At 31.2% G+C, this 17,222-nt stretch overlaps 1 protein-coding gene across 1 annotated transcript in view; it reads right to left on the bottom strand.

Annotated features, from left to right (window-relative positions):
- LOC144848018 (lipoxygenase homology domain-containing protein 1-like) overlaps nucleotides 1-16,955 on the bottom strand; it is a 32,677-nt gene extending 15,722 nt beyond the window's left edge. The window contains exons 1-25 of the mRNA XM_078704678.1: nucleotides 16,909-16,955; nucleotides 13,138-13,300; nucleotides 12,747-12,881; nucleotides 11,602-11,777; nucleotides 9,470-9,604; nucleotides 8,937-9,107; nucleotides 8,344-8,518; nucleotides 7,474-7,666; nucleotides 7,151-7,338; nucleotides 6,844-6,988; nucleotides 6,462-6,564; nucleotides 6,139-6,268; nucleotides 5,587-5,837; nucleotides 5,121-5,256; nucleotides 4,723-4,970; nucleotides 4,398-4,533; nucleotides 3,922-4,076; nucleotides 3,563-3,720; nucleotides 3,159-3,235; nucleotides 2,714-2,907; nucleotides 2,105-2,297; nucleotides 1,795-1,958; nucleotides 1,343-1,429; nucleotides 662-1,070; nucleotides 307-461 (exon numbers count right to left, since the gene is read on the bottom strand). Of these exons, the coding sequence (XP_078560804.1) occupies nucleotides 307-461; nucleotides 662-1,070; nucleotides 1,343-1,429; nucleotides 1,795-1,958; nucleotides 2,105-2,297; nucleotides 2,714-2,907; nucleotides 3,159-3,235; nucleotides 3,563-3,720; nucleotides 3,922-4,076; nucleotides 4,398-4,533; nucleotides 4,723-4,970; nucleotides 5,121-5,256; nucleotides 5,587-5,837; nucleotides 6,139-6,268; nucleotides 6,462-6,564; nucleotides 6,844-6,988; nucleotides 7,151-7,338; nucleotides 7,474-7,666; nucleotides 8,344-8,518; nucleotides 8,937-9,107; nucleotides 9,470-9,604; nucleotides 11,602-11,777; nucleotides 12,747-12,881; nucleotides 13,138-13,270 (4,047 nt within the window). The 5' untranslated portion in view covers nucleotides 13,271-13,300; nucleotides 16,909-16,955. The remainder of the gene's footprint in view (nucleotides 1-306; nucleotides 462-661; nucleotides 1,071-1,342; nucleotides 1,430-1,794; nucleotides 1,959-2,104; nucleotides 2,298-2,713; nucleotides 2,908-3,158; nucleotides 3,236-3,562; nucleotides 3,721-3,921; nucleotides 4,077-4,397; nucleotides 4,534-4,722; nucleotides 4,971-5,120; nucleotides 5,257-5,586; nucleotides 5,838-6,138; nucleotides 6,269-6,461; nucleotides 6,565-6,843; nucleotides 6,989-7,150; nucleotides 7,339-7,473; nucleotides 7,667-8,343; nucleotides 8,519-8,936; nucleotides 9,108-9,469; nucleotides 9,605-11,601; nucleotides 11,778-12,746; nucleotides 12,882-13,137; nucleotides 13,301-16,908) is intronic.
- Nucleotides 16,956-17,222: the final 267 nt, after the last annotated feature.

Raw genomic sequence — 17,222 nt, forward strand, 5'->3', positions numbered from 1 at the left:
TATAATAAGTTAAAAACAAACATAAGTACAAAAAGTTTTTGGTGGATGAAAACAACGACTTAAAACTTAGGGTAGGTGAAAAGCTTGGTTCCCACCAGAGATGCACAAGTGCAATGTAAGTAATTTGATCAATCACAAGCGGTAGATTAAAATAACTTTAGCTTGTCATTGGTCACTACAGCTATCACTTGCATTCTACTTTCTTGCGTTACATCTCTAATGCTTTACATTAGATGAATTTAGACCTCAACCAATTTTAAAATAAAAATTCTAAAAATTTGTACAGTTTGTCCTTTTTTATTGTACCTGATTTCTCTCAAATTTATTTCGATGAGTTTCAGAGTCTTTCATTCTTCTTTCTCCTGTGTCTCCTTTCTCCCCAAAAATGTTTATGAATACATTTGCATCAGTTCCTCCTCGAAATTTATCTCCAGTAAATACACGAACTACATACTCAGACACTAAGTAAAAAAAGAAATGTGTAAATTACCATGGAGCATGGTTAGCACACAAAAAATATAGATAAAGAGTATATGATGGACATACAATCTGCAGAATTTGAGAGTCCATGCTCTCAGGAAGAGTTATGATATAAAAAGTTCATTGAACACCCCTCTATGATAATAAACTAATCTACCAATATAATCATACTCATACTTACTGACAAGAGAATTTCTTCGTAGTACTTTTCCATTTTCATCAGTAGGAACAAGTTCTCTTACAATTTGCCCGTCGTCCTCACCACGAGCTAACCAACGATTACACACAAATATATACTTAGTTGTCTCTTCCTCTTTTTCATCCTCACTTTCATCTAACTTTCCCTTAGACTTCCTTCTTTTTAAGGTTCCTTTTGTTTCTTCCTCATCACTCTCACTCTTTAGGCTGGATTTTGACTTCCTTCTTTTTAACTTTCGATTATCATTTTCTTCATCTTCACTGTCGTTGAGTTTTGATTTAGATTTGCGTCTTTTTAATTTACTTTTGTTGTCATCATCATCACTATCAATTTTGGATTTAGATTTACTTCTTTTTAATTTCTTCTTTGGCGGAAACCTTTCAACAATAACCTGGCAAATCAAGTGGAAGTAAAATTTTAGTTACTACTATACACACATCTCCTAAAACTGGAAAACATTGGCTGGCATGAAATGTCCGATTTTCTTGTTTAATTTTCAGAAAAATAATTTAGGACATTAATTTAGGTTTAATGAATGATGTCAGAAATATATATCTCTGCCTCATCAGATGTGTATTATGGGTATACTGGTAAGGAATCTTCCACTCAATAAAAAAACTAACTATAATAATTATGACTGCAACAAATTGCTTGTTACTTTACCCTGTTGAGAAACCAGCCAGAGAACATTCCAACCCCATCATGACCAATCCTGATCTTGGTAAGGGGACCAACATCCTCAGCTTCAATCTGTAGGGGTTAAAACAACAAAAATGGTGTTTGAACTGACCTTGTCTTTAATTTAACACATGTTAACTACTCTACATTATTTTATACTAAATATAACAAACTTAATTTTTAGTCGCGTGGACGCGACTCTATAGTTCACTATGTCGGTCGGTCGGTCGGTCGGTCTGGTATCACTATGCTTAGCACGCGACTTATGGCTGTTGGCCTTGTTAAATACATAACTACTGTAACTACTTTTTATAACATATATTAAGCATAATTTATTCATTATTTTTATCATCTGTTTAAAATTAGAAAAGAAAATGAAATATTTCATAGCCAATAGAAAGTAAAAATGTTCATTCAGTAAATTCAGTAAAACCTACTTTAAATTTATCTGTGTTTCCTTTTTCAAAGTTATCTGTGCGGTTTCTTAGTTTATATTCTTCAGTTTTTGCACCATCTTTACCATATAGACGGACAAACACATTGGAGTCTGTTCCTGCTCCACTAACTTCTCCTGTTAACACAGTTATTTCATATGGAATTCCTAGATAGTAACAAGAACATCTTTTTATCTGATGCAGATAGAATATGGTTAACATTGGTATACACACAATGTTAACAGTATGTGAGATAAAATAAATTTATCTAGTGGCTTCAATAGCTTAAGCTTAATATTAAGATTATACTTACTAGGTTTAGACTTTTTAAAATCGGTTGGAGTGACCTCTATTTCAAGTTCACCATCCTCCTCATCTTCAGCTAACCAGCGATGACATGCAAATGAGTAGGCCTCACCACGAGATGGGATATCAACTTCAACACTGTCCAGGTACCACCCTGCACCAGGACCTGACCCATCATGTCCAATTTTCATATATTCGATCTGATTTTTAAAAAAACATTGTTAATTTTTAGCCATTTTCTATTATTGCTATAACAGAATTAGTAATGTGTTTTTTAAAATAAGTATGTAATTTAACTATTCTGCTAAACAATCATTGAAAATCTTTCATAATAAAATATTTTGAAATCTACATATGAAACTGTTAAAAATCAGAGATTACCTGTACACCTTAAATTGCTGGTAAACAGAATGGAGTTATATGTGGGTTTTGTCAAAATGTAACATACAGTACAACTTTCAAATTTTAAAACCCACAAACCCACAAAATGTTATTGACATTTCAAATAAATAACTTTTAATTGTTTAAAACTCTATAAAGCACAACACTGCAAATCACATAATTCATTTTGAAAAAGCTAGTCTTTAATTCATCTAGTTTTATAATAACTAGGTACCTTGCCAATGTCAACAGCTTCTAAAGTAAACTTGTCAGTTCTGCCTCGTTCAAATTTGTTTTTAGTGTTTTCTGCCTGCTTCAGAGGTAGTAATCCGGTATCACCATCTTTACCAAACAACTTAATGTGGACATTGGCATCAGTGCCAGCACCTCGCTCGTCACCTGTTTTCACTGATACATGGTATGATGTTGCTACAAAGACAAAACAGAAACATTTTTAAATGAACTTCTGCTTGATATGCAGATTGCCTAACCATTAGACCAATGGGGCTCTTACTGTATTGTTAAAATTTGATTGGATAGCACCCTCAGCATGGTATGTCGGAACACTAGTAATCAATTATTATGCATGCGTAACAGAGATAAAAAAAATAATTAAAATATTTGAAAAAGGCATATTCATTTAAATATTTCAAAAGTTACAAGATCATTATTTTTCTTACTTGATAATAATTGGGGTTTTCCTTCTGGAACAAGTTCTCTAACAATTTGTCCATCATCTTCATCACGATCAAGCCACCTATGACAAGTAAACCACACAGATCAGAAATACTGTATTAATACCTACTCCATATTTAATAGAATTGACTGATTGAAATAATCCTCATTTAGTTATTATTGCATGCCTGATGAATTATGATGATCCAATAAACGAAATAGTGAATCATGTCTTTCCTCTCATTATTTAAAGTAAGTATCATACTATATAATTACTGGAGAAAATTCTTGACAATTGAAAGTGATGAAGATTGCCTTCTATCTGCTTTTATGTACACCTATCTATTCCATTTTGTCAGACATCAATTCCTTTTTACTATTAAAACAAAATTATTCTAAAATACTGTACCTTCCACATGGGAAAACAACTTCTGATTGTGATCTACCCTCCTCTCTGACAATGACTTTGTCCAGGAACCAACCAGCTCCTGCGCCAGCGCCATCATGACCAATACGTACACGAGACAATTGCTGAAGACTTACAGCTTCTAGTACAAACTCATCAATCTGAATACAAAATAAAAAATTAATCAATCTTGAGATTGTTTTTTATTACGAGATAACTTTTCTATCTTCTTTCTGTTCTCACTCTATAGAAATAACATACATCCATACTTTCAAGACAGTGTTACTAGACATAAACAAACCAATTAAACCAATTACAAATTATATAAATGTTCTACAGTATATCAAATATATTCAACTTACAGCCTTCCTTTCAAACTTGTTTCTGTTTGTTTTAGATTTCTTCATTGGCCTTTCACCAGTGTCTCCAAGCTCTCCAAAGATGTTGCAAGAGACATTTGCATCGGTCCCAGCACCAAACTTATCTCCTGTCACTATTTGAACATTGTACTTCAACACTGAAATAATTTCAAAATATTAATTAATTACCAAATAAGCATTGCTTGATCAAATCTCTCCTCAACCAAAACAAAATAAGAAAAAGGCGAAGTCTTCTAAGATAAGGACATAAAACTTGAGGTTCAAGTTTTGCACCTTAAGAACCCAGTGCATCTTTCGGAAGAGTAAGATGTTACCCATGTGTACTGATCCATCTCTGTTGTGGACTGATAAATGAGCACCATTTGGTGGCAGATCAAAACGAAGGGACCCTTAGGGGAGTTGTTGTATGTGACATCATCTTATAGTTGCATATGATTTAGAGCCACCCAGGTCCTTACATTTCAGAGGTTTCTTGATACCATCACCTTCTGCCGGTATCTCTCGGATGATCTCTCCATCATCTTCACTGGTTGCTAGCCACCTCTGGCAGTTAAACGTGTATTTCTTTCTTGTGGCAACCTGTTCAACAACCACCTGTGAACAAATAGGGCTTTTATAAATAATTGGTTTCTTTAATGAAACTAAAATAATACACTAAAATATAATAGAAAACATCTGCTGTTGTTTGTACACAATGTAATGTTCAGTTAGATGATAGATATGCAGATCACCTTGTAAACTCGTTACAAAATTACACAAAATGTCTGTTTACACTGTTGTTACCTTATCCAGATGCCAGCCAGGGCCTAAGCCAGAATTATCATGCCATATTCTCATCTTGTACAGCTTTCCTACATCTGCTGCCTCAATTTTAAAGTTATCTTCATCCCCTTTTTCAAATACATCACTTTTTGTCTTGAGTTCAATATCATCTGTTTTGCCCTGACCTCCATACAAGCACATCGACACGTTAGCATCAGTTCCCGAATTTGCAATGTCACTTGTAAAAACTGTGACATTCCAAGCAAGCTCTAAAAAATAATACAGGAAAGAAATGCATAATTAAAGTAAAAATAGAACAACACTTATTCTGAATTTTCAGCCAAAATATCATTTATTTCTCTATGGTACTATACTTTAACTTAGCAGGCAAGTGTGAAAGAAAGAACCAATGAGCTTACTTTTCTTCTTTGTTTTTCTCATTGATTTATTTTCATAGAGCGTTCTCTCAATAACATTGTCATCTTCATCGTCTGCAAGCCACTTGTCACATATAAATGTCTGCTCTATTGCACTCGATGGACAGCTGACCACAACCTATATTAAATGTAAAAATGTAAATGTAATTATTATTCTCCTCAAGCCCTCCACAGACCTAAAGCAGCCAGCACCTACCCAGATCAGCACAACGTTTAACTAAAACTTAATTGCTTTATAAATACAAGCAGTTTATAATGTATCAGATAGCTACATTCACAGACCCAGTCTCGGCTATGCACAAACGTATGTCGGCACTGCCATGGTATTGTTACTTTTCAGTGTTCTGTGCAGTAATATCATTTAACATGTTGGGTCCACAGCACTTGTGGTAAAGAAATTAGAAATACCACATTACAAAATATGAAAATGATGTCTACAATCACTCACCCTGTCCAAAAACCAGCCTGCCCCACTACCACAGTTATCATGGCCGATATCAATCCGACTGAGTGGACTAAGAGCATTTCCAATCTCCAAATCACAAACATCTGTTCTTCCTTTTTCAAACTTGCCATCAAGGTTAATCTTACCACTATTTTCTTCTCCATTTTCACCCCCATACATAACAATGTAAACACCTGCACTGGTTCCAGCATGACGTTTGTCTCCAGTTGTAACTCTTACTTCATATGGGGTTCCTAAAGGAATTTAAATAGAGCATTTTCAATTGATTATGTACACTTTTTGTTTAAAGTTTTGAATGGTGAAAAAATATTTAATCACCAAATGTTTAGTATAAATGTAATTAATTCCAATGAAGAAGGTTAAAAAATCTTCATCATAGCTACCTATGAGGTATACAGTGGCAGACATATGGTTTAGGGAGGATTACAGGGCCTAAAAATTAACTGCTAAACTTTAACCTAATGTCATATACATACTTGATTGAGGAATGAAAGCCAGATATCAACAAATAAGTTATTAAACACCACTACTAACCTCTAGATCCATTGCCACTGCCCTCACAGTAAAGCTCTCTAGATATTTTTCCATCATCCTCATCTTTTGCAAACCATCGATTACAGGGAAATTTATATGTTTTATTTAGAGATGTATCGTCTACTATAATCTGAAAAAAAATAAATTCAGCTTGTGTTTATTAAAGGTAAAGTTTAACAAATGGTTTTTACATATTCATATTGGAGCCCCTTTGCATTCACATGGTAAGTAGCTGCTGTGGAATGCCTGATAGAGGGCTGTGGCTTTATTTTTTTTTTTTTATGTGACCAATTTACCAATAATAAACTAATAAAGTAATTTACTTTATCAAGAAACCATGCAGCTCCAAAACCTGAGTTGTCATGTCCTATCCTCAGTTTATCAAGGGCTCCAAGACCTGCACATTCTAACACAAAAATGTCCTCACTGAAAAGAAGTAAACAATTGATAAATGCGACATTATAGATTTTGTAGGTATGGACATTGTACTGTACACTGATGAATTCAAATAAAATTTTGATGATGATAATTATTAGCTTCGGGATTTCACCTTCAAATCAACAGAAAACAAAGTTCCACGATTCTAAAGTACTTTATATATCCTCACATAGCATGACATAAACTTGTGTATATAATGTAATGGATCAAACAATTTCATGTAATTTGAAATATAAGTAGTCAATAGTTAATTTTAGTCATTGTTACCCTCCTTTCTCAAAGTTATTTTTTGACGTATTCAGTTTGTGTTCCCCTGAATCTCCACCTTCACCGAACAGTGTTAAATAAACATTAGCATCTGTGCCAGCTTTGCGCTTGTTCCCAGTAAACACATGAACCATATATTTTTGTGCTGAAAATTAAATTTAACATTGAGGTAAAAGACGGCATATAGTTAATATTAACTAACTACTAATTAATAATTAATTAATCTTCAATTCACAATTTTCTTATAAAAGAAAGCAATATTATAAATAAAGCTTTCTTTCATTTTGAAAATAAATGCAAACTTTACATTTTCTAATAGCAAGAGGATCTTTGCTGCCTAGTAAATCTCTTGATATGAGTTTGTCGCCCTCATCACGGGCCAGCCACATGCTGCATGGGAAGTAGTATTTGGATTTCTTTGGATTCTTCAAATCGGTAACGACAACACGTTCTAGAAACCAGCCTGCGGCAAATCCAGTGTTGTCATGTTCAATTCTGTAAAAAGAAAATAAAAATGTATCAGATATTCTTTGTTGTATATGAAAACAAATTAAGTAAAAATCATTTACAATTACATATCTTTAATTTCTAGCAATTTTCTTCAGTAAAAAAATAATAGTTATATATTACCTAATTTTTTTCAGAGGTCCTACAGCTTCACATTTGTGTGTAAATATATCACTCTTCCCACGTTCAAACATTTTTCCATGCCCTTTCAGCTGAAATTTGCTGCACGACCTGCGTGCACCAAAAAGTGTTATGTATACATTGGCATCGGTTCCAGCACCTGCAACATCCCCTGTGATAACTACAATCTCATATTCTGAATTTTAAAAAGAAATTAGATGTATTTCAATTACTTTCTATACTTTATGTTTTGGAAAACATTTTCTATTACAATACAAAACATCATGTATCAATATTACAATATCTGTTTCTTTAGTTTAGGAGTTGGATTGTGGTTGAGATGTAGGTCTACAGTAGGGCCTATTTTGACCCTTCAAAGAACCAGTATATTTTAATTATTCCTTGGTCTATTATTATAATATATTTGTTATCGTTAATTCACTGGAGAACCTTGTCTTTTTTTCTCTTTAATTCAATTAAACTGGTTATTTTCAACTAAAATTAAAACAAAAATGCTGACCAGTTTTTGTTGCAAACAAAGAAAAGCCAATCAAATTACAGCAAATCAATATGTCATACATGCATGTTAATCAAATTGAGTGCGACCAAGTACACTGAAGTCATTTCAGAAAACTGTCAACAAGTGTTCATAATGTTTTTTGCTATGAAATTAATTTGCCTTATGTAAAATGTTGACTTTAGTTTGTTTCAGATTTTAGTAAGTTTATGAGGCATACAGTACTCTGCAATAAACAATGTGTATGATTAGCTCAACAATATTTCTAAATAATTGTATAAACAAGTTAAAGAGTAAACAAATTAATAGTTACTGCAGTAACTGCAATAGAATTTTGACCTAACCAGCATACTTACGGGTTTTTCCATATTTGTTTGCATCCACAGGTCTTAAATTCCGCGATATTTGACAGTCATTGTGGAATAACGAAAGCCATTGACTGCAGAAGAATAACCATGATTTCTTTGTATGTAAATTTGTAACTTTCACCTCATCAACAAACCAGCTATCTTTTTTCTCCAAGCCATCATGCTAAAAGAATTGACATACAATTGATTCACATTTCATTTGCTGTGTAATAAAAAGTACTATTGCACGCCATGTGACCTACAATCGTCCAATCAAATGACAGGAATTTATTTAGGTGTTATATACAGTAATGCATGATATATTGGTTTTCAAATGTCATTTATTACTTTCTCTGCCAATAGTAGACTAAAATTCCAACATACAATCTGTCACAAAGTGGCAGAGTTGTTCTATCGTACACAATGCGTACTAATAATACGAGTGCTCTACTAATCTATTCATTTGTATTCATCTTTAATAAGTTTGCAAACTTCAGAATGTATAATATTAATAATAGCACAATAACAACACAATATACCTCAAAATGAAAATTCAAATATTAGGAAACACAATATTACATACAGTATGATATAAGATTTACCTCTATTGTGAGAGATTTCAATTCTCCAACTTCTGATCCTTTGAGGTTAAAAATCTTAGAAGAGTTCCTATTGAACTTGCAATGGACAAGACCTGAGTTGGTTTTTGTTTGTTTCTTGGTTAACTTTTTCTTTTGGAATTTCCCTTTGTCACCTTTCATGGAGATGAAAACCTAAATGTGAAAAAGCAATAAGATATTATAGTGATATTATAGTGATATTAAATTCACTATAATATATCTATGGTAAAAGCAGATTGATTATTATTAGAATGTAAAGTAAATAATACTAATGAGCATGTTTTACACTACCGTACTCAAATTTATTAGTAAAAATTTGATGTCACAGAAAAAAATTGTGCTACCCTTTCATATTCCACCACAAAAGCGAATATCTGCGATTTCCATCGCATGTTTGCTGAGCTTCTTGATTTGTAGGAGTGCTCATGAATGTGTAATAACTCATTTCCTGAACTTTGATTGGTTGCATAATTTGTAAACTACTAAAAATTGGAGGCCGTTTCTCATAAACTTACATTTGCTGATGTTCCACAACCTTTTTTATCTCCTGTCTTTACTTCAATTTTGTAAACTGTTTCACCATTCTTTGCGCTGCCTGGACGGTGTGGACGAAACCCATTAGATGTCTTAGCACTTAATGCTCTTCGTTTCTAAAAAAATAATAAATTAAATAAATAGATATTAGTGTCAATGAAAGCAATTTAATGTTCCCTTTTATTGTGATAGTGAACAGTACATTCTCTATGTTGGTTAAACAAATATAAATAAGACAAATTTTACCATATTTTTGTATTCTTTTAGTCTTTTGGTTTTTTATATTTTCACCTGCAGGGTTAAGTAATAAGTTTCAAATTAAGCAAGTGACATAAGACGTATCTAATTACAATACTAAATGTCATATTTTAATTTATCAATCCAATAGCCCCTAATTGCTCTTGTTTGATTTCTTTATATTATCTATGTAAGTACTCATTTTCACTGATGAAGAGGTAGTGTTGCCCAAAATCTCTGCATATTTTTCTGGCCGTTTTACTTTGTTTTGATTTAGCTTTTTGCTTATTTTATTTTGTATCTCCATTGAGATCCAGCCACTGATACCCACAGCATTGTCATTTTTTCAGTAAATTTGCCTTTGGATTTAATTAATATAAATAAATATATAGTTCTGCTTATTTTATTAATCGGGACAAAAGATGGATTCAAAACATCATTTTAAATGGACAAAATCAAATTATGTATACATCGGTTCCAAAGTTTTACTGCTTTACATAATTGTAAGTGTAAAAATAATACACACTGCTAGTTTATAAAGCTATAAATCAGATGCTTATGTTAGAAATCCATTATATTGAAAGCATTTTATGAGACTGAAGTCAGTAGATAATATCTTGCGACATTGACATACCACCTGAAGATATTCTGAACAACAGTTTAATCAATATCAATGTACATTGTGCTCACTTTACAGCAAAATGATCAGCAAAGATAAAAAGTATTATTTAATAATTATAATTTCAAAATGTTGTTGTAACAAGCAGAACCTTGAAGACAGTTCTTCAATTGTCAATACATATATGATAGTTATTGTACTGTATCTTCTATCTTGACTGCATTATTACTGTTGTATTATTTTATTACCATCAGTTGTATTAAATGTATTGTATTGTGTGTATTGCGTGTAGAAACATAAACTCACTCTGTGGTTATTATTCATTGGTGACCAACATTATATCATTATTTTATGTCTTTTGACATAAATAACAAATATTATAATTAGTATGATTTTATACAGTCATTTATTTCTTACTTTCCATCACAAAAGTATGGAATTATAGATATTCAAATAAAGGTTACCTGGTTTACCAGTTCTATTCATTATTATATAAAACATAAACGTCTGCATCTTTGACAACTAAGTCAAGTCAATCAAAACATTTATTTTTTTTCTCAGTTTTTTTTTTATTACTTGTATTACAATTATAGTCATAAAATTCACTTCACAAATTCACGAAGTAGCAAGATGTTTGAACTCTATAACTCCACATATTTTTGTCATTTTTTTAATTTAGTCATAGTCATAGTCATATATACTTTATTGTCCATTTAAAAAACAGAAATGTGATTTGAAAACTGGCAAAATACAAAAATATAAAATACAATTTACAAAAACCCACACAAAAAGTTAAGAGGATAAAAATTGTTAAAATTAGATAAAAATTATTATTATTTAATTATATTATATGATTTATTATTATATTGCACTAACTGTGGTTCTACAGACAGTTTTCATGTTATAAGTTACTGTATTTAATAATTACAGTACTATAAAATTCGGGGTTTTTTTAAGGTATATTGTCCCTCTGGAAAAAAAAATGTTTTTTATGTTTATAATGTCACATAGTTATTTTCACTTTAAAAAAAAAAAATTGTTCACTTTAAAAAACTATAATTTGGAATTCAATGGTTGAATTTAACCGTTTATTTTAGTAAATACATTATTTTTTTTATAGTTTTTTTTCTACGCAGGTGATCAACTTTAGTTAAACTGGGAAATTTGATTGATCTTCATGTTTCATGTTTTTGAGGGACAATACATCTTTCAATAATACATTGCGTTCAAATTGGTAATGAATGAAAGATAACTTACTGCTATTGCGGATGGAGGTCTTAATTCTAGGCCAAACTTTCTCGCATAGTAGTCCGTTAAATGAGGATCACTTAGAGATGAATAAGATGGAAGATATACTTTCTTGCCATTCTCCATTCGTGGATATGACATCATACGTAATTGAGTCTCTCGATTGATCACTTCATACTGACGACCTGAAAAGTAAAGAATGATAATTCACTAAAAAAAAAAGGTTTGGTAAAGTAAACATATTCAATTGTTTGTACCAGAAACATAAATGCCACAAAATAGTTTTAAAAACAAATAAAAGAAATAAAGGAACAAATAAATGTGTTATACGGAAAGATCTTTATTCTAAACAATTTGCTGTTCATTAAATATAATCTCCAATCTTCTTCAATATCCAGAAAATAATAATTCAATAAAGACTATAATCACATATATAGTAAATTACATACTAATGACTTTAATATTAAAAGATAGTTAAGACATTATTTTAATTACAGCAAACAATAAAAAAGATTACTTGCCATAGTATATTGTACAGTAATTTGCTAAATTATTCTGTTGTGAATTTAATATTATAATTTAATCATTCACTGACAGTCACTTACATCATACAGGTTAAAATAATGAATGTTTATTAGTTGAAAGATTCAGTATTTAATGAGGATGAACCGAGTTAATAGCACAGTTAGGCTTTCAACTAGCGTCTAAGGCATTAAAAAAGGCAGTGCTCAGATTTTGGCCGCATAGTAGAATAGACATTGTACATCACAAGTTGATTTTCAAGAGTGTTAGAGTCATGTTTACTTGTTATGCATGTACAGTAATAGAACCAATTCACTTTACTTTGATATCAGTAGGAGAATGTTTAAATTCTAAGGGATGCTAAATATTTAGTGAATGCAGCCACATGATTTAATAAAACATTCCATTAAATAAACCTTATACTAGACTCAGCACTGTTATTTTAATAATAATGTATTCATTTATAAGTGCAAATTCCATATACAGTATATACTTGCTATTTAAATATGTTAGGTTAAAATTTAAAAAAACATTTGGCTCAATAATTGTCTTGTTTATTGTCTAGTATAAACATCCTGGATCTGCATTAAACCGATAAAAGAGATGCAATGAACATCAAACACGTAATTTACCTGCATGATGCTTTGGCCGATATGCATATCTAGAGTCGATACTTTGTTGCTGTAGTAACGCTTGATTACTTAATGACATATGATCTGATGAGGAATCTCTCCATCTATCAGCTGCAATTTGTTTTCTTATTGGTGCTATGATTCAAGAATAGAGCATAATTTTTACATAAAATCAAATTATGATGTTTACAATGTCAGGATATATTACATTCATAATTCAAATAAAGAGGTAATAAAAACGTGATATTGATAATTCAATTCTAAAATTCAAGATTTTTCTTCTTTTCTCTACAATTCACTCAGGCACAGATCTAGAGAAAATTCCCTCATTTCCTACATTCAGAAAGATTGAATAGACTGTTTACTGCTAATTGGTTCGGTTTAAACATACCTGAGAATGGGCGTGGCTTTCCTACAGCATATGGTGGGCGTGGTTCCATTGTATGTACATGCTGCGGAGCATAGCTAGATGTCATGCTTAAACAATCCTGAACAGCCTCTGAGTTTGTATATGGTCCCCACATCTTCTTATGTTTTACAGTACCTCATCAATTCTAATTATATAATAAATTAGATTAATTGGTCCAGTATAATAAAACAATGATTTTTAGGAACAATTAAGTTAATATCAATATGGCTACCCCAATGTTATGTATTTCTGTACAGCTCTGGCCTCTATGAAAGAGGAGGAGGGGTGGGTGTGTTATCCTCTTTAGGGAGAAACCACATGTGCATAACCTTCATCAATAATTGATTATAATAACTGTTAAACAACACTGTATTTGTAATTTTTTTTTTAAACACACCAAGGATCTTGAAAAGAAAAACACAAAAATTTGGTATTTTATCTGAATATATGACGGGCCATATATATTTATATACAGTATATTTAATTTACAAACAATAAAGATGGGGAAATCTGTGATAAAATCGTTTCCAAATTAATCAATTAGTATTCAGTAATATCACGGGGCGGTTTAGAGATTATTCTGTGCCTTTTAATTTATTTAGCTATATTTATATATTTATCATTAAAAAATATGCCAGTATTTTATATGAATATGTTGAAAGCAGCTTTAAAGTTAAACAATATTGTATATTATTTAGAACCGCAAAATTTACAAGAAATTAAGTCACAACACTTATGGTATGTACTTAAAGAACAAATTAATTTCAAATATGAGATATTCAGTAAAAAACAGATCTTACTGTGACAAGCGATAATAACACACAGCCATTCCTTAACATTGTTTTCTTATATATTTCAGCATTGAATATACATTAGTTACATTAGTTGAGGTAATCCAATTAGTAACTGCTAATCCAAACAAATTACATCTTTTGATATTTATTTCTTAACTTTATACCACCTAAATTACCAATCCAAACATATTAAAAACAGTTTGAGTAATAAAATATAATTGTGTATGTATGTAATCATTTTACCAATGGATCTATAGCTTGAAATAAGAATACTGTATAAATACTAAAAAGAGAATCTATTTGTTCTTCTATATTTTCAAAATGCCAATCATTCTACTTGTACACAATTAAATGATATTTTCTCAAGCACAAACTGTTTTTGTGTCATGGTAACTTAGCAACAAAATCTACAGTGAAAAGAATCAGTGAGCTATTATTAATTCCATAATATTTCATAACTCTGACCGTGCATATAAAATATACATTACAAGTATCTATTAAATAACTGGCCAATTATCGACTTTTATTTCTTACGGTATTTACATTTTATTATGCGTTACAGTACCTCCATGGTTTATTCCCTTGAAATTAATTAACACTTTACTGTAGATGACATATCTGTAAATTATGTGGAAACAGAGAAGTTGAAGACAATAAATATTTTGTCTTTTGATAGCAAATGGAAGACCTAACAAATTCTACAAAATGAATTTAAATACACAACAATTAAATATTCGTTATACATTAGCAGAATATGCTGATAATAAATTAAGTATTTAAGGCCCAGTAGCAATTAGTGAGGAATCTCTCACCATATTCGACACTTTCTGTAAACGAACGTTAATCAAGAGCCATCGCTTAAATATTTAAAAAAACAGTAGGTTTTACTTCAGTTAATTGGGTTTTTGTGTTAATATTGCTTTTATTGTTAAGTTTTTTAATAATACTCTAAAATGTATTGATTTTTCCTGGCAGTTTTGTTGTTAAATTTTATTTTTATATACTGTACCATACTGTATTTACTTTTGATGTTTGACAGCTACATTACTGTATACAGTTTAAATGTTTGTGAGTGACACCATTCCAAAGGTGAAGTACCGTATTTCATATTGTAAATAAACTCTGTTTCTGGTATTTATTATCATACATGCAGTAATGACCTCAGAATCAAAATATATTTGTTTTTTATTCTTTATAAAATTCAATGAATGATAATCGATTTAATCACAGAATAAATTATACATGGTACAGTTTACAGGCAGTGACTTCACAAAGTAAAATTGATTATTGTTGTTAAATTTTTAGTTTTAAATATGTATTGTTCTGCCAAAAACATGGATTTGACTGCTTATAAAAAGAAAAATAACAGTTACTGTACATTTAACCAAAAACCTGAAACAATTTGACTTATTTTTTGCCTTAAATTCAGAATTTTTCAGGTAAATATTTGTTTTTTTGTGATGCAATTTTTTGTTTAAAAGTGAATTGTTGTGTGACATTAAATTGGCATATCAACACAAAAAATGTTATTGATTATTTTTTCAGGGTACAGTACAATATCAACTACATATGTAGTTCATTGATTGTAAACCAGTAATTTTAACTTACATATTAATAGTAATCGAAACAACAAAAATGTTTTTACTATCATTCTTATTATAATTCTACACCTAACTAATAATAAATAATATTAATACGAATTTGTAATGCGCCAATTCCAGCAATAAGTGATCAAACGCGCTGTGTATGAGAGAGCTCAATTTGAAAAAAAAAGATGAGTTTTCAAGGCAGATTTAAAGGCGATTAGAACATGATCTAATAGAGGCGGGTAGGTCATTCCATAACCGAGAGGCAGAAATAAAGGTGCTTTAGGCCATACGTTTTAGTGTTAAAAGTCGGAATGGAAAGGAGATTTTTTGAAGACGAGTGAAGGCGACGGGAACTAAGTGTGAAAATACCTGTATGCATGGCCGTTGCTGCCCACCTGAGGGCGTGGCTCATGGGCGATACCACTGTCTTGGAGGGGAGTTCAGAAATATAATTTTTACCTTTCGGTTTTGTTCTCCCCTTGAAGGGGAAAAGGCCTATGTAGGTTCATCCAGGTAAGCTAGTCACGTCACTATCAAATACCAAGTAAGTCAAGTACTGTAGTCTACTCACTGGTCACAATACAAAATGTTTTTCTATCAAGAATTTTGAAGTGAGACTTTCCAAGTTAATTTCGTCGTTTCAGTTCATCAGCAAGTTAAAAAAAATCATCTGGGCTATATTTGGATGTTATGCAAGGAGGGGTTAACCAACAACTTTTTTTTACATGGCCTTATGTGAAAGATGTTTAAAAAGATTATGATGTGCAACAATACAAGACACTTTTCTTTGCGAAATTTCAAAATAAATTGCTAAATTGCTCTCAAGTATTCTCTGTGCAATTTTCAAATTACTGTACATCCTTCACAACTTTAAATTGAGCAAAAATTGTAATTATGCATATTCATGATTATCTAATGATTTCGTTTTTTGTTAGTAAAGGGTTTCAGCTACTGGTATTTTGTAACTGTCAAGCGCAGTTTACAAAACAATTGCACAATTAAAAAAGAATTCACAAAACTAAAGTGTGAAAATTAAAAACAATTGGACAAAACACTCAAACAATCAAAGAACTCAGCAACAAATTTTTTTAACAAGAATTTTTCTTTAATTGTGCAGAACTTGTTTTGTATCCTGCTTGACAGGCAAGAGGATATCACACCCCACCTCTAAATTAACATGAAACCGCTCGACAATTAACTCATTATATACCACTAATATTAGTAATGCAAATATATATGGAGTTATCAACTGTTAATGTTATAATCTAATCAATCAATCAATGTACTATTTACAAATAGTATTAGACCTACACATACAAATACAATGTTACAATCTATGATATGATGTAAGTCATGACCTGCATACTTACTGACTTCTTTTTTTAGTTTCTGGGGCTACACAAGCTATACTCCTACCGATCCTACGCTGTTGGGTATTCCACGTGAAACTACCTTTCTTTCATGTGCCGACCTTTGCGCTTTAATTATAAAAATTGTCAATGAAATGCTTTCATTATCCACCGACTGTTATGATCGTCGCCCATGGTAGCTACACTTTATACGCATCATTGCTTCGGGTGGTTTCTTGTGTCGAACTTTATGACGTCACAGTACATCGCCAGACGTCGCTCTGTGTCACTTAAATTTATAACTCAAATATTATTTTAATTTTACTGTATATTTG

The sequence above is a fragment of the Antedon bifida genome, chromosome 7 (assembly GCF_963402885.1).
Source record: "Antedon bifida chromosome 7, ecAntBifi1.1, whole genome shotgun sequence".
NCBI classification, from domain to species: Eukaryota; Metazoa; Echinodermata; class Crinoidea; order Comatulida; family Antedonidae; genus Antedon; species Antedon bifida.